This window comes from Spodoptera frugiperda, chromosome 3 (genome assembly GCF_023101765.2).
Source record: "Spodoptera frugiperda isolate SF20-4 chromosome 3, AGI-APGP_CSIRO_Sfru_2.0, whole genome shotgun sequence".
Lineage (NCBI taxonomy): Eukaryota > Metazoa > Arthropoda > Insecta > Lepidoptera > Noctuidae > Spodoptera > Spodoptera frugiperda.
This window is the reverse complement of record NC_064214.1, coordinates 6600172-6618986: the sequence shown is the minus strand read 5'-3', so window position 1 is coordinate 6618986 and position 18815 is coordinate 6600172. Positions and strand designations below refer to the sequence as shown.

Sequence of the window (18815 nt, the reverse complement as noted above, 5' to 3'; positions counted from 1 at the left end):
TTTTGCTGATTGGCGTCTAGTTGATGCTATCTACTGCTACGGCCAGTGACTGGTCGCTAGATGTGGTATACGTTGCTATTAGTGTTTGGTTTAATATGTCACTTATATGTATTGTATATAGCAGAAAAAGCGTTCGTGAACTTTCGATATTGTAGTACGATTGAGGTTAGATTCCGATTACTATTTTTATACCAACATAACTGTACTCGACGGCATGTGACCTGTGGGAAAACTAGAACGTTCAGACATATCCGGCAGCTTATTAAGGAAAATGGAGGAATGATGAATGGTGTGTATAAGAGAATGGATTTTATGTTTATAAATAACACACTTTGACTTCACACCTACGGAACAAATACAAAGGTTATAATCCCGGAAGGGACAAGAGTTGGTGGACTTTGATACAATACGCCCACTTCTCACCAGTTATAATAAGTTTCAAATTGGTAATGATTTTACTGCTACTGTTTAGATATTTAATTAAATACTTCGTTCCTCCCTACGTCACAAGTTGTGGACAGAGCTACTATATAATATGTAGAGTGTACGAGCGACATTCCACTTTATTGTATCGAAAGATAGTTATTGGGTGAAGTTGTCGCGATATCGCCGGGAATTAGGTCGCGCCGCGGCCGCGGGGTCGCCCGCTCCGCTCCCAGATTATGAGGGATGACCGCGGCTTAATGTAAACGCACCCTAATGTATCACTAGTACAATCTCAGCCGAGGTTTTTGCGGACATATCCGGGAGATAGGGCGAGTGGCACGTCGCTGTGTTTTGTCATTATTACTGTCAATCCTAATACATCGACTGGTTCGTTGGTTGAACGGTCGCGAGTCACTTACTTCGATACTCGGTTCGGTGATAAGTTCGCTCTTGTTACGTAGTTGTAACACAGCTGAGGGTTAATAAATGTAAAACAAGTACCGGTAAACTATGGCAACTTTACCGGGCCCTTGGCAACTTTACCATACTATAGGTATTCGGTATAAACTCATTTATCTAAAAATCTACCCACTAGAATTCTGTTTTGTAATTAGAAGTATTTTTTAGACATTAAAAGGAAATATTTACTATATTTTGCGTAGACGTAAGACTGCTATTATGCCAGTAATGGCCGTCACAATGTATGCGTGAAAATGAGCTAAAAGTTAGTAGTTCCTAAATTGTGCTCACAGAGCCTTAACTATTTGTCACAGGTGAGTGAAATTTTGATCTTGTATGTATAATATAGTTGGGATTACTGTTGTAATGTCAGCAATTGCTTTTTCTTTAATTTATTGATAAATAATCGCTTCGGTAATGTTGACACAGGTTAGGTAAAGTTGCCACGGCCTGCTTTGTGGCAACTTTGCCTACAGTTAGGGTTGGCAATAAATGTTTTTTTCTTGTTTGTGTGTATGTAACCATTTTCGAATACCTAAATTTCACAGCATAATAGTGAATATCCTGGATGATAAGATATAATGTATTTAATAATACCTCTTGTTTTACAGCCAAAATGGCTCCCATAAAACAAAACCGCAGAAAACTCGGAGCTAGACACTATAAAAATTATACGGAAGTGATGTTATAATTAGCTATGGAGATAGTGAAGTCATAAAATTAAAAAGTCAAGGATTAAACATTATTTTGTAGCCTTTTTACAATTTTAAACATAAATACTTAAAATTTTAGAACTTAATTTAGTTTAAAAGGGAATAATATTTATGTTAGAAATTTGTGCGTTTTTTTACTTTAGGTTTAAGGTTTATTAATTTTTTTTTTAAATATACATGTCATAAAAAAGTTCCTCCTTTTTTGACAACCCCGAGCGTAACAAATTATTTGTATGTAAATTACGATGAAACCCGTGGCAACTTTCCCTAATGTCTGTGTAGCCGTTATCTTTATAGATTTCCTCATATTGTTTGCATTATAATACGAAGAGGTCCTAGATGAAGCCCTCTGTACCTCAACAACTCTTTAATATGCAATACACGATGAATACGGCGCGTAGGTAAAGTTGCCAAAAATTTGGTATCTTTACCCATGTTGTTTTTTCTTTACTACGGCTAAAATAAGTGTTTGTATATAATGACGATTACAGTAAAGTGAGCCAGATAGACTACAATTCTAAATATATAGTTTTGGTTTCTATGCGTCTTATGGTTAAAAATATATTTCGTGTTTTGTTCTAAAATATGGTAAAGTTGCCATGTTTTACGGTACACTTTTAATTCTGCAGAAATTGATTGTGGAATAGTATGTTACATTGTGTTTAAACCAACTTCACCATCAATTGCCTGCATATTATGTAAATATCTGTTTCATGTGTGGTGGAATGATGTGTGAATATATAAAACTAACGAAAAATAAACAGCTTTTTTAAACTATTTCATTGATTCTGTAAATAAGTTCGTTATCCGAATCAAATAAATCGTTTTAAAATATTCAGTAAATAGATATAAGTTTTTAAACTGACATGGTCACTAACACTATTATTAGAACTTATGACGGGATATTTACCATGTTTATTGATTTTGAGGAGTTTCCGATATTTCGGCACTGTTTCAAGCGCCATGATCACGGATTAACTGGAGTAAATGCGGGTGGGTGTTTACGAGCAGACAAATCGGTCTACCCGCTTTCTCGTTCGTTTTTTGCTGACACCAGTAATACCACTACCATTGTCACTTGTAACTCGGCTCAACTCTCGACACACAAAACTCACTGTGTCCGCTCGCGAACTTTCTTTTGAGGCATTTTATTGACATACTGCAGTCCATCAAACTCCGACCTAACGATCTAATGGTTAGTTTTGATGTTGAGTCGTTATTTACAAATGTTCCGGTCAAGAGAACAACATCCCTCTCGAGTATGTTAAGCTGCTTCATCATTGCTTGTGTACCAGTTACTTCGTATACCAGGGTCAGTACTACCTACAGATTGATGGTGTGGCAATGGGCAGCCCAGTGGCTCCGGTGGTGGCCAACATTTGGATGGAACATTTCGAACAGTTGGCTATCTCCACTGCCACTACATCTATAAAGCTGTGGAAGAGGTATGTCGATGACGTTTTCTGTGTCATAGAGGGGGGCGAACAAGAGGTGAAAGTATGCTTGGCACATCTAAACAACATACACGCGAAGATTAACTTCACCTACGAGTTGGAAAATGAGAGGACATTGCCATTTCTGGACGTGAAGATTTTAGTTCGTGCTGACGGCTCTCTGGGACACTCGGTTTACAGGAAATCGACTCACACTGACCGATATTTACAAGCTGATTCTCACCACCATCCCAGACAACTAAACTCTGTAGTCACCTCACTCACCAACCGCGCATATGATTTATGCGACGAGGAACATTTACAGGAGGAGCTGACACATGTGATGAAGGTGCTGCGGAGTAACGGATATAGGATTGCAAAGCACAAGAAGAAACCCACTAATAGACATCGGAGGTGCGAGGTTGAGAGGCAACCAGCATTTATGCCATATGTGAGGGGAGTGACAGATAAGGTTGCCAACATTCTCCACAAATATGCCATAAAGACTGTCTTCACTCCTTTCCGGAAAGTTTCCCAGGTGCTGCGTTCGCCGAAGGATAGCTTCCCTCTAGAAAAACCTGGGGTCTATAAAGTGGACTGTAGCTGTGGCAAATCATATATCGGTCAGACTAAGCGTACTGTGGCTTGTAGAATTTCTGAGCATATTAGAGCGGTGAAAAACAACGACGCACAAAAATCCGCTATAGCTCAACACATCTTGGAGGCTGGATCAAACCACTGGATTGAGTTACATAACCCACAAGTTATCTCGACAGAACGCCACTACATACCTAGACTGGTGAGAGAAGCGATTGAGATAACAAAGTACAAAAACTTCAACCGGGAGGATGGGTTTCAACTGTCGAGGGCTTGGAATCCAGTGGTCCAACTATGTAAAACCCGCAAAACTGCCAAGAAAGAAGAAAGTTCGCGAGCGGACACAGTGAGTTTTGTGTGTCGAGAGTTGAGCCGAGTTACAAGTGACAATGGTAGTGGTATTACTGGTGTCAGCAAAAAACGAACGAGAAAGCGGGTAGACCGATTTGTCTGCTCGTAAACACCCACCCGCATTTACTCCAGTTAATCCGTGATCATGGCGCTTGAAACAGTGCCGAAATATCGGAAACTCCTCAAAATCAATAAACATGGTAAATATCCCGTCATAAGTTCAGTAAATAGAATTGCAATTTTATTTGTTTACACACTACATCAAATATCATTCGCAACAAAAAATCAAATGAAACTGTAATAGAAATAAATATCTTTGTACATATTTACAAAGCATCGACATCGACCAGGAAAATGTTGAGAAGGTTAACAGCACGTTGACTGGTATGATGCTTAAATACACCAAGCAAGCGTTTGGTGTCTCTTACGATTTTCGTTACTTTCTTTTATTAGATAGCTCGGTAAACGAGCAGGCGGATCATCTGATGGTAAACAATCACCGCTACCCATGGACACCCGAAACACCAGAGGCGTTACAAGTGCGTTGTCGGCCTTTTGGGGTTACGATTGTTGGTGAATCGGGGATTGGGAAGATTGGAAAGGGGAAAAACATTGGGCTCCGGTAACCTAACTTATTTAACGAAACCCAACGCAAGCGTTGTTTCACGTCGGTTTTTTGTGAGGCCGTGGTATCACTCTGGTCGAGCCGGCCCATTCGTACCGAAGCATGGCTCTCCCACACTTGTTTGGGTCTCACCTAGGATAAATGAAACAATTTGCTGTACTACAGTTCTACTAAGCATTAAACATACTTATTCTACATTAAAACCGGCTTCGAGATAAAAGTAAATTGCCTTAGTCAAACCGAATGTATGTCGCAGTATCGTCGTCGAGTAAACATCAATAGCAACACATTTTCCCTGACATTTTCATCCAGTATTTTAAAGTGATAAGCGCTCGTAAATACCTGCTTTCATTGGACGAGTCTCGATATTTTCGATAAAAACTTGTGCGATTCACACATACTCGTATACATGCGGTATATATTCCGAGTAAAATTTAATGGCATAGTATACTGGCCATGTGAACTTCACTTGCACGCCGGTATGAACATGTATAGTTTTTTCGACATTTCATAGTTCGTTGATATAATTATAATAGGGATAATAGAATAGTGTTTTGGTGAGCTTTGAGAATATAGATTAATAATAATGTCGTTTAATAAAATGCGGCCTAATTAAAATGTCACCTCGCTTTTCTCTAAGAAAAACACAAGTAGACACAAACACTATCATACAATCACATCAACAGCTGATAAATGGCCACTGCTGACCAAATGCCTCTTCTTACACGAAGAAGGTTTGAGCATTAATCACCACCCTGGTTCAATGCGGGTTGGCTATCATACAATATATTCTCATTGTGGCACGTTACAAGAAAGTCTCAGAACGGACGACAATAAAACAACATTAAAATCATTACAAACCAACCCCCCCACTCCCCACAGTTTACACTCGCGCCCTGCACCTGTCCGGCAATAACTCCACACCAAGTACTATCATTTCCGCTATTTAGACCTCTATTTGCCATTCCAGTAAATCCGACTTCACGACGTAAGACATAGGGGCTGCGCACCTCCTCATTTACTTAATGCCATTCTTATTGTTATCATTAGGTAAGGTTTACGTCTTAAAGGTAACTCCTACAACCGCACACATACTTGTGTAAACGTCTCAAATTGCTCTGTAATCTACCAAAGAGTTTGCTCGTTTCACTAACTGTCGACCCTATTGACCCGGAATAGAGTTTATATTGCTAGGGAGATGTTAAAGCATGCAAGACAGGGCTACTGCCCTCCATTAAAACTAAACTTCCCACTAATAAAGTTATCCGTAACAAAGTCCATTACGGAGCAAACAAGACGCATCTACTCAGGCGGTCGTTCGGAGCCGGCGATGTACTGAGCTAGGATCAAAATAGCCGTTTGGAGTGCGACTCGCTGTACTTACACGATGGAGCACACAACTTGGATTATCTTTGAAATCGTTCCACTAGCGGACCCTTTGTTTCATTAGTGCGACCTGAGTGACTTGATCTCGATGATATTGCTATGTTCATGTTGTGTTGTTAATATTTTCAAAAAGTAAACAAAATGTAATATTATGAAGTGAAGAATATAAGAATGTAGACAGGAGAGTATGTCGTTATAATAAAACCGATCGTTCGGTAAAGTGTATCGAGTCCAGGCTACAAGGTTAAATGTACCAAGTTACTTAGATAAATATACCGGAGCAAACGGTCTCGGGGAAATCTCCGCGATTGCTTACATAACTAAAACATTTTTTGTACACCATTTGGGATCCGAGGCCATTTTGCAAAATGAAATCGAGGATGCCTAATATAAAATCAAAACTTGAGAACTAACTTTGTACATGGGATCCTTGTTCCCGGACTACCTACCAACGTGTTACACTGGTTCTATTTACAATGTTTTTGTGAGAAAAGATACGAAATAGATGTCTTTATTTTTTTCGTTTTATTAAAACGTTGCCCCACATTAGGATTTTCTCCCGTATCGTGGGTGCGTTTACAAACATACAAGTTCACGTACACATGACACCAAGACCCAGAACAACAATTTGTGGATCACACAAAGAGGTGTTCCTGCTGGAATCTAACCCGCGTCACGTTAGCGCGGCATGTCAATGTTGCCCATTAGCCACCGCAAAAACCGTGCAGTCATGTCTTTACTAAAAAATATATTCTAATCAAAACATTGATGAAACGATAATTTCATTACAGAGTTATCGTCATGCGCTATGTACATCTCTCCACGTTGATAGTAGGTGCTAGCCAAGATGTTGAAACATAATCGGCCTTTTTACGAAGGGGAAAGTCATAAATGCCTTAGTTTATGTGAGGCGACAGAGAATATGAGACTGCTAACTACTAAAAACCACACCGTTGCTACTTAAATCTAAATAAAACATAGACCGCTAGCTCTAGGTCGTATTTGCATCAGTCCTGCTGGGCCTATCTGTGTTCGTCGGCCTCATGGCATGTCAATAATGTGGCTGTTAGGAGGTTTGTTGTTTTGATTTGCTTTGTAGGTTTGTATCTACAAAACTAATAGATATTTTAACAGTTAACGTTGAAGGGAAACGATTAATTGTCATTAATAGAGTTTTATTCGTTCGCTGAATTCGACCTTATTGTTTATAGTAATTTATGGAAATATGTCAAAAATAAATAGGAACATTAATCTACCTGTATTTGCAAAACCGTTTATTATAATTATACTGATGATAGACAGACAACGTGCCACGATATTCTGTTATAAAACCCAGATAATAAAGTGGGGCGGTATTCAGCCGGATGTGGTGATGTGAGCGCGAAACAGAGGACAATTCAATTTCCTCACGATGCACAAATCGTGTCACCTTGCGGAACTCACTCGGAGATGACTTCGTGACATTGGAGGGGGGGAGTGCTTGCTTGCGTGCCTCTTGAGATAAAGGTAATGCAACTAATGCTAAGCTGGCCAACATGTAAGGTTGGCTTGTTGCTTGGGAGACTGAGTACGGTGCATAGTGTGCACTGTGCATGTTCTCGTGGGAGAATTGTTTTTTGTGTAATCATAGTCACTAATTGTTATTTTGGACCTGGGTATGTCATGCTTATGAAAGTATTTTTAACGCATCCGTGACGTAAGGGGGAATTCAGATATAACGGTAACGTTATAAAAGCGTTTTAATCTGACGAAGATAATGAGGTCACAGGTATTTTAATTCAAACCATCAATCTATAATTATTTTGTCATTAGTGATCGGTGTCGCAGTGTACTTATGAGACTGGATGTCACATCCACCAATTCGTTGCTCCATGACACACCTGCTTCGCTCAGTCTTGTTACTTTAATTTCCGTTCTTTCATCGTCAATTTGCTCGTTCTTTGAAGTACACGTGAGCAGACGTGACGTACTCAGCTGTACCGAACAACCTTGTTGGTACTAATTTTATTGAGGCGTCAATTACTGAAATTAGTTTATTTGCCTATTTCGATTCATGTTGTCTATAAATAATATTGTTTTATTAATGGAGTCTCTATGTATGAAACCTAATTTGTAATTTGGTTGGTACCTAAAGAAAACGAAATCACGTCGTTTATAACTATTTAATAGAAACATACCTAAGGATCTGTACCTACAATATAATAAATAATGAACTCAGACTGTTGTTAGATTGTAAATTACACGACACGAAATACATATTTTCAGAACAAAACCAGCGTTTACTAACTCATAATTATGAAGATAATACAGCTCGGATCAGTAGCAGGATCACGGCACTCCACTCAAATGAGATAGGTTTGCAGCGAGTGAACAATGGTTGTCAGCGACAGGCGCTAGAGGGCGCTGACGGAGGCTCGCCTCTAACGTGTCGCTCAATGATCGTGCGAGCGATCCTATCATTGTGTGTACATTGATTGATAGCGACTAACACTTCATCTTCCTCCTTGTCAAATATATTCACTAAGTTTGCGTATTATTCTGAATTCAGAGCAAATTTTATTAAATTTTTCCTATACCCGACCCGATTTAACAATTAATTTGACTAAGGCTGTAAGATGTTGTTGTAAAAATGACGGCATATCAATTTGAGGAACATTCTTCAAACAAGTAGCAAGCTTGACCATATTTCCGTTCAGTAAATAATGTTGAGCATCGCATGAATCATGCCGGCCCTTGCAGTTACCCCTACCACGGCTAAACGATTGGCTTTCCTCGTGAGTTATCGCCTTCCTCGCGTTAATCGCTCGCATGATTGATGATCGCTGGCGCCGGCGAATTGTTAAATAGCCATTTTAGCTAAATACGAGAAGATGGCGGCACGGCTGTGCGATTCCAATTAGATACGCCATTGTAGCTGCTTGGTACGGGACTGTTACACTTGATCTCAAGGTGATGTGACTACTCATTACTCGTGCTAACATGTTCAAGATGGTACAATATACACAACTGCAGTTGTAATCAGGTTCCGAATGGTCAAGAAATGTAATCTATTGCTAAGACGAGCTGATGTATGTCAGTGCAGTCTTCGCGTTAACACAAGTATTGTGGGTACGTTTTACGGCGCAGAATCTCATCGGAACAGAAGCTGTTTAGCAGTGAGTGTGTACCGGCGGCAATAAAACAAGGCCATCCGCACGTCCCGGGCCCAGCAATACAAGTGATTGGTTGCAGATTAGCTGTCTCCAACAACGAACGCTGGCTCACTAGCACGACATCCGAGGCGATAATTTTCAGTAAGTTAGCGTTATCTTGCAATATTTTCAACATTTTGGCAAGATTCCTGAATATTTCTCGAGCCGGAATCTGGGCCAACTTCACAAGAAGTCTTTAAGTTATTGAAACATTTACAAAAGCCACAATCAGGAACAGAAACGGTTTCTTTGAATTCCTCGACAGAAAGACTTGCAGTAATAGCGATTACGGAGTTAGAAACTTGTATAATATCAGACAGTTCATCGTGTGCAAGAGCCTGGCCACTCGATTCTTCTATACTGCGTGAAACTTTGCAGATAGGACAATGGATCTCAAAGTTGGCTCGACGAGGAATTTTCAGAGCTTAATCAAGTTAAACTGGGCGTTGCTAAAAATGTTTCAATTAGTTCCCTAATTAACAAGTATGCGGAAACTGAGACGTTGTTTGAAGTTCACGAATTATAGAAGACGTTGACTACAAAAGGGTAATAGAACCGCCTGAAGAGTTCATTCAAGTCGGAGGTAATGGGATTGATAATGTAGCTCCTTAGTAAATAGAGGTCGGCTTAGTCGAGTATTGTGCTGCTAGTTGAATGGCTCGTTTACCTTAATCGATACAAAACGATTGTGGCCTGGCTTAACACTTGCGGTTCCCGTTTACATTCTCCGCGTCAATCCCGTAACTCCCGCCATTTGTTCAGCGCAGCACTTGACTGCGCAGCACAAAGGACGGGAGATAATTGTAGTGACACTCCAGCATGTAATACTACACACACACTGAAGGATGGCCATAAAATCAACAAATTAATTTATGGACACGCGGGAGTTGGCGGAGTTTGTTTAGTGTCCCTGAAGTTTGGACAGATGGCCGTAAAATTGGTGATGTGGAACTATTGGCTGATTTTCAATAACTCTCCCCGAAGTTATGGGTACATTACTGGTATGGTCGTGTGCGCAAACAACTACTTTACGGTTGGCCTGATTTCATTCCGTAAACGTCTGTAACTTATAAACTAGTTGGCCTAAATGCTGCCTAAAAAACATCCAACATGTTTACGCCAAACCGGGCCCCTCATGCGCCAATAAGTCAAAAACTTTTTTGTTATTTCGGCGGCGCGGGCGGCGGGGCGGGGCGGCCGGGCGGCCGGGTGTCGAAATCGGCACATTTGCTAAAGTGTTCCACTAACTTTCTCCATATGAACTCGAGTGTCGTCGAGTTAACTTTTTATAACCCGCGCTTTTGTATTTCCAGATTTGACAACTTTCACTTCGACCCTCCGCAATATTTTACGCCGGCACTCTCTGTCCTCTCGTACATGCAACCTTTTCTGATTCCTTTCAATCATCCTTTGTTTTATGGCCGTGTTTTTGTGCATGTTATCCTTTTCTGTAGATTGCTTTTCTGTGGGAGGTTTAATCTTTTCTTTAAAAAGGAAACACATATTGCGACAAACAAATAATTTGGTTATTTCACATTTGTTGTTTGACTAGAAATGGAGATGTTACGAGTATGACTTGGCAACTCTCCACATTTAAGTTAAGACGTATGAAACACCGGGCGTCGCTTTCCTCATTACAATTTGTGCTATAACTTCGGAAGGAAAATTTGCTGAGTTATTCACCGAAATTCCTTCCGATTTATCGCTAAACAATCAAAGCAGTTGCCGAAAGAGCCGCCGCTCGACGTCGGCGGGAGTTTCACAAATTTTCCACTTCTTCCCAACTCCAATGAACTTTACAAAAGACAGACGTTAATGAACCTTGTACTTGTTAATTTTTCATTTAACTTTGAGTTTACGTGGCTTCTAATCGATCAGTTGATGGAAATTGAATGTTGCGCCCACTGACAGCGGCGGGCAACAAAGTTATTATTGGAATGAAACAATATTAAAGTGGCGAGCTCTCGGAGTACTCTCGGAGTGGCCGTGTTCAGTACACTTGTTCAGTGCGCGCAGTGAGTGACGTGTCGGATGTGCGGCGTGTACAGATATTATAATATTTAGAAATCATATTTAATCTATTTTCAAATATTAAACATACAATAACTTGACCTGCTCGCCGGGGACCGGCTCCGGCGTGGAATGCGACACTAGCGACACTAGCGACACTACACATGAAACCGGGGCGCTACTAAATTAACTTTGTTCGCAAATTATTTGGAATTTACTTCGCGTGTAGATAATATCGCTATACAATTGGCGGAAGGTTATCGTGTTTACTGGATACAAAAAGTGATATTATAATATACTAATCATATTTAATTGGCCGTGATCATGTACTAACAATTGTTCACTTTCACGATCATGGGTGTACCATTATTACTATGCTTTTTGCATCTATTTTCAAACGTTAAACATATAATAACTTGGTGTAGTGTATTCTTAGATATTCCTTCATCTTCCCCGGTGCTACTCCATGGCGTCACTCGAGTCCTTGAAATTTGAATTAGATTTTGTTTGCGTGTTGTTTTTACAAACTTTTTTCTTTTATTTAGTGAAGTGTCAATTTCGGAAGGCGACACAAATTCTGCATCGATTTCTTCTTCAAGTATTTTTGTGTGTCATTGAAATGAAAATAAATCTGTGAGAGAAAATGTTGAAGGACGCCATTACCCAACTCATAAATCAATATTAAAGTGTCGACAACTTCTAATGAAAATTAGATACTTCCTGAGAAATTAATAAAGTACGTGGCACAGTAGTGACAAGGTTTCTCCGTGTGCTGTATAAAAATAGTATGTTCTTGCATTTCTGTATAGCAATAAAATGGACATTATTTTATGTATCTTCATTTTGGAAGACCCATGATGACTAGAACGGATAGAAAAAAGCATGACGACAATTTCACTAGACGTATCGCACATTAAGTCACGAGTAACGTTGAGTGAAGCTCCAGTAGCGCGGAGATGTAATCACCGGCGCCTCCATTGTACACCAGGAGCTATGTTCACTAGATTGCCGGCGAACGTATCGCATCTTAAACTCGCTTAATAAACGTAAATCCTGTACAAAGTGAACTGTATTTCGACTGCGGCTCACCAAAGATTTGTAACCGGCTCTTGATATAAATCCACCGAATCGCGGAGTCGGGTACCGCCCCGCCACGCCCAGAGAACACCGACTATTTAACTCGGCAACATTATATCACACAGCTTTGCAGTTACTCAGACCTTAAAAAGTTTAAAGTTATTTTGCCACGAAGTGGAACGCAAGTGTAATACAGTATCAGCTTATCTCGATTTGTGAACGAAAGACACATACAAAGACAACGAAGTACTAAATACTATCCTGTTGGTTCTAGCTTCGTGTTCATCCCTAGTTTGTTAAAGAAACGATTTTGTTTTTCATTTTACAGAATAAAGTAAGGTTTGTTAGGATAATTACAATAATAGCCTAATAATGTATAATTAATAGAAATGACCTGGATTACTTCAGAAAAATAGATATAATTAAAATGACGGAGGTATCGTACGCGGCAGGTAGCTAATACGACATAGGAATGATTAATTTGAGTCGGGCACGTGTTGCAAGCGGCTACACCTCCCCCCCCCCCCGCCCCGCTACACCGCACCCCTTTCACCCCTGGGCTGATGTATGGACCTCACGTGGTCCGCTTACACTGGCCGAATTAGCGAGTGCTAGTAAAATTTGCTTTACTACAAATGACCGAGTTTCCAGGAATTAACGCCACCTATAGTTCCAATGAGTATACACTATACAGGTTCTCGTGTCAAGTTGATTAGCTCGGCTTAGTGAGTCATTCATACTTAATGCACAAAGATACTTCGACTTGTACATGTGTTGTACTAATTCAATACTCGGTTGGCATACAAACTTTATGAACGGCTATTTAGTGCTACGGAATGTGAGGAGGTGATGTTGCATCGTTTATACCATTATATGCATTTTTGAATCCTGAAAAATCATGAATTTTTAAATACAAAAAAGAACCATTTCTACTGAAGCTTCAACTGACGCATAACCTCTTGTTCTGGATCACTGGCAACCATTTCACCAATAACACAATAATATGAATGTAAAATTGTGTACATTAAAAGGACCCGTTTAAGGTTCCGGAGTGGTGAATAAAATTATTAGGATGTGGCAGCGGACGGGCTGGCGAGTGACGAGCCTGCATCTGACGCATAATTTGGTCAGTCGCGTGGAAAATTGACCGACATCAGTCCCATTGTCAGCCGCACCGCTGTATGAGTGCTGCCGTTACAGCTTATTGTGCGCAAATTAGACCAACGCGAACAAAAACTGGTCGAGGTTGAGGTATAATGGCAGTATTATACATACATCTAGTCGATTGCGGTGAGAGCACTTTTTGCGTGCGATAACTTAAATCCATTCCATGTGGACATTCAGATACTACAAAGTTTCGTAATGTAGTGTAGCACCGCAAGGCAGAGTATGTTTTTGTGTCACCACGCCTCAGGAAGTTTGCGCCTGAAGAAGTATACTTGTATGTCGGTCCTCGGTGGTAGAGCGCGCCATTAATGGAACATTAGTTTTTGCCAGTTCTTCGCAGTTAATGATTTTTTGCCGGTACATAATGATTTCGCGAGGAGACCCGAGCTCGCCCGAGACTAATGATTTTTTGTCGCACGCCCTCGGTCAGCACAGATAACTCAGCAGCTCCATTAATCATTGCTGACGCCGACACTAGTATCCACTTGTTTTGCGAAACTCCGCCAGAATCTATTGGGAATTCACGGCATTCAGCGTACCTTTCATAATAAAGAATCTCGGTTGAGGAAATTTTAAGTCCTCTTTTGATGTTGCCAAAGTTACGATCCACTCTTTGACTTACGAAAGTACGCCCAAGAAACTAGGTTAATCCCTCGTAATCCTCTGTTTTAGTACACCTCTTTATTTCGTGCTTCGTTTAGTGCGGTTTAGTTTAAAAATTTAGCATGAAACCAGTGGCGCGGTGTTCCGGCGCAACCCTAACATAAATTGCGATGTCAGCGCGTAAAGCGGTCTATTATTAAAGGCAACAAACTACTCCAACCTATCCGATTCATCAAAAATTAACAAAGCGGCTCTCCACGCGCTACACGCTGACTGTACATGACTGTACACCTTGCGCCGGACGCGCCGGCGCGAGGCGGGAGATGAAGCGATTTGTGTCAATCACATCTAATGGGACTGACTCAAACTGTAGTACTCAGACATTTAACGATTACTTAAACTATTCCTTAGTAACGATTTTGTTCCGAAAACAATTGCAAAGGACTGGGATTAGAAACCATTAAATGACTCTGAGTATGTAGGAAAGATTTAATAACCTTGTTGATATTCATATTTAAGTTAGTTCATTGATTGCGAAGATACTAAATAATTATCGAAATTCTGTGAATCCTCCCTTCTCCGACTCTATGACTATGACACATTGAGAATGGCCGGCACACACCAGCGACGCGGGCACACGACTCCTCGCATCCGCTACGGCACCCCACTTAGGTTATCGCCACATCCGCGAGGGGTTTAATTGACCTGAAGACGAGTTGCGTATGACCTCAATTTTCCGACCCTTGCGCCGCTGACGTACAATGTAACATTTTTAACGTTACACGCGGACTGATCTCGAACAGAAAGATTGAGGTAATTGAAGTAAAACCTCACATCGTGCAGTAATTGTGGTAATCATTAAAATTTCGCTGCCCGGGAGTCGAGTGCGGGCGACGTGTTTACTTGGTAATTATAGAGGAAACTGTGCTACTAAGTGTCCATTGTGCGCGGAATAAGTCTAGATTACTAAAGGATTTAATAAAATGCTTTAATATTTTTTATAATTTTGTAAATAACTTATTGAGATGTTTGCTTGTTCCTTAAATAAAACCAAAGTCTTAAGTTATAAAATAATAATGATTTTCGTTGAGCTCCTACTAAGTATTTTCTATTATCTTGTCACGGATGTCTCAATCTGCTGATAAATCTCTCCGTTTTCCTCGTTAAGTTAAAGGTAAAGTAATAGAACACGTGGTCGGACACGACACAAACATGGCGCTGTAATAGGAAGTCCTACAAAAGATTAACGAAATAAAATATAAACTATCAGCTGTTTACACGATTCTTTCTCACAACAGATCTCCGGGGGGTGAAAGGTTGAATCTAAAATAACATATTTTATGTTCGTACGTGGAAGTAAGCCTTTCTGTCAGATACCTTTTACCTCCGAGGCGGGGGGAAGTAAACTTTGGCCTAAGTAGCAACGTTGAAACTTATCACAACTCTGTGCTATAAGTGGGGAATTAACAATATTTTGGGCACACCGCCGCAGCTCACCTACAGGTGCTCTTTAAATATAAATTAGCGATAAATAAATTTAATTAGAACAACGATTGATATTCAGAAAGTGAGTTTCGTATGCAAAAACGGTTGGAAGAGTGAAGTCACAGAGTAAGTGGTGTGTGTAAATACGTGTGAAGTTCGCATCGGTAATGCCGGCTCGGGCTCCCCACGGTATCGGCACATAGTTAAAACTCACAGATCATTTGGCAATGGAGCGCTCGCAAACTATCCTAATTGCCAGCCTCGGTTTTAGATATCGCTTCGAAAGTACCAACTGATTCATAGCGGAGTTGGGAGCGAAGCGACTGGCGCCAGCGGACCGCTGCGCTCGTGGTTATGATGAAATCAACTCGCTACGGTTTGAAAGTGGTCTATGTAAATGAGAAAATGTTATGGTCATATTTTACAGTAAATAATTAAAGTGTAATGAAAATAGGATTGTATGATTCAAAATCAAATGAATAAAAATTAACAAAGACTTGTTTAATGTTACTATTACGTAACATAAACTAATGTAGTGGTGGTGCTACACGCTCGGCGCAAGTCGCGCCCGCTCCGGCCGGCAGCGTGTCCGCGGCGTCCGCTTATCGGCCACATTTTCAGCACGGGCCGCACCTATATCACTAACGACTGAAACGCCCATTGTGCGATAACCACCTACTTTATATACTTGTTAACTACAGTTATTTAGTTCGTATCTAGCGAACAACTTATTCCGGTAATGTTCGGCTATGGCTTGAAGTTCGCGTCGCGTGTATTTATGTGGCCCGGCTTGTTTATGTCACTGTTTGGGCGAGTCATTAACGGCCGCTTGTTTGTTACAGGGTAAGCAGACAGATGTGGTCGTTCACCCAGCTCGCGCTGATATATCGAAGGACTTCATTGCAAGTATAATGTTCCACATACATTTACATGAGTGTATTTATTGTTTGCAACCACTTTACTAAAATGTTCTCTTATACGAGAAATTCTTTTTCTGTTGAAGCTTCTGATTACTCTATGTATGTAGGTATGTTCAAAGATCTACTTCGCTGTATCAATTAATTACTGCACATAATTAAAATTTGACTCCGAGCTAAATAATATCGAATACGTAGTTATATTTTACCAAAATAATTACAATGAATCAAAATTCAGTATTTTAACCGATCTAGACACACGGCAGTGTGTCCGCCAAGTTCGGGCAAAACCGACACACCGGCCGTGGGTTATATTACACGAACCATTTCGGCAACTTTTAATAGAAAATTATTTACTTGACTCATTGCGTTTAGTAGGTTTATAACAAAATGTGTGAAAACTTGCCAAGTTTGTTTTACTTTCTATGTACAAAACTTGCCAAGTTATATCATTTTTAACTGAGGTCTGTGTATGGAACTTGGTACTTATTTAGATCTCACTTCTTTTATAGGCGAAGCATTCCAATATTATCGAACTTGGCAGCCTTTCACATTTATGTTTTGGGTGGGATTATCATTACCAATCATGGAATACTAACACCTGTAATACCTGAACAATAACATGGTGTTGTATTAATTTATTTAGCTTTGTTTTTTATTCATTTGCAATACATATTCAACTTAGTATGCACAAGAATGTCGATAAGTTTCTGATCAGATAATTACACAAATGTCAACTCCATCGATGTTCGTGCCACACTCCACAGAAGTGGCCGCAGGAACGGCGGCGGTCGCTAGAATGTGTAACTGGGTCAAATATTACATTCTCAAAAATCAAAGAGAGCAGGAATGTAACTAGGAATGCATTCCACTCAATATTTCTCGTTCGTAATCTGGTTCCGTGAGTTCCTCGGCGAATATCTGTGGAAACAATCTCAGAGATGCTTTGTAAATCATTATTAATCTTATTTGAGGAGCTTTGAATTTGTTTTAAACATTAAGATTCCGGTAAATAACAGTTAATTAATGTTTGCCTTCGTTACTGGGCTACGTATCTCCCTTGCTTCAGATAAAATTAAAGAGAGCGTTGTCCTCGACGTAATCTCGGGCGTTATCTGTGCGGATGAACAAAACACGAGCAAACACGATGCGAGCTAATGTTTTGTTACGAGCTCACTTACATGATCTGTTACAGATTTACTAGTCGAATATTTTAACGAGACGTTTTCTTAGAAACTTTCAGTTTTACCTCAGTATGTCGATGGTGTGCATACAAGATCTCAAGATGTAAGTGAGTGTGGCAGTGAGTCGACGAGTGTGTGGTGTTGTGCTTGTTCCACGCGTGGTGCACGTGTGGAATAGAGTTTGTTTTATTTATGGCACAAGTCGCGCCCGCCGCCGCCGCCCGCCGCCGCGCACATACGTGACCGGGAGCGGGCGCTCCACGGCGGGCCCGACTGCTCGCTGCCTGCCGTGATTTACTCGTTCATTTGAGTTATTATTAAAATTTCGGGTTGTTTGCGAAACTTTAATTATCTGCTTTGGAGACTTCAGAAGAACAAAGAATATAAAATTATATTGGACGGAGACGTCGTTCGCGCGATAAGAAGTCAAAACTTCGTATGAAAAAGTTATATTTCACTTGAGAAAGTTTAGTCGGAGAGCAGTCGGAGCGGCCGCGCAGCATGCGACTACTTTATATGTTTAAACTAACTATAAGTTCTCATAATGCGGAGTGTACGCAGATTAAATAAGTTCCACAATAGTATCGACATCCACTTCACGCGCGCCAAAAGTCAAACTTCCATATTGGAAATTATAGTAGTTTGTTGTTCCACAATTTGCAATTTGTTTCATTTTTATTTGCTTCGGAATACAGTTTGTATGCCGAACAACTAAATATTTACGAGCAAATATGGAAAAATCATTTCCATATAGAAATGTTCTTTGAATATTAATAGATTTGGAAAAAGGTCGACAGTAGGCAGTACACACACACACACACATGGACATTGACAGACGGTTCAACATAATAGGAAACTTATGAAGTGTGCGTATACTATGTTTGCAATACTATACACAATTTAACGAGTGGTCGAGTTATTAAATTTAGTGGAACAATAAAAGTAGTGTAGTGAGCCTGCAAGTAGGTTGCATACAATGTACATGTTGCACTCACTCGCGGAGTTTTCCCGTTTGTTCGTAAACTACAATTAGTGAGTAGCTCCACTCACTCGCGGATCCTCAACTACTTTATTTACTGTGTATGAGTGTGCGAGGATTTACCAAGTGTTGCTAATTGTTGCAAACATTCGGAAATTAAAGTTTTTGCCTTGAGTTGTTCTGAGACTGCTGGGAATAAGCAAGTATTACAT

The 18815-nt window shown here is 40.2% G+C and overlaps 2 protein-coding genes across 11 annotated transcripts in view; both read left to right on the top strand.

Annotated features, from left to right (window-relative positions):
- Positions 1-18815, top strand: part of LOC118273999 (protein sidekick-1) — a 138161-nt gene that overhangs the window by 14171 nt on the left and 105175 nt on the right. The gene's annotated exons all lie outside the window — the stretch shown is intronic.
- Positions 2943-5554, top strand: LOC118273349 (uncharacterized). Its single transcript, XM_050707526.1, has 2 exons — positions 2943-3630; positions 5487-5554. The coding sequence occupies exons 1-2, from the start codon at positions 2943-2945 to the stop codon at positions 5552-5554; spliced, it is 756 nt and encodes a 251-aa protein (XP_050563483.1).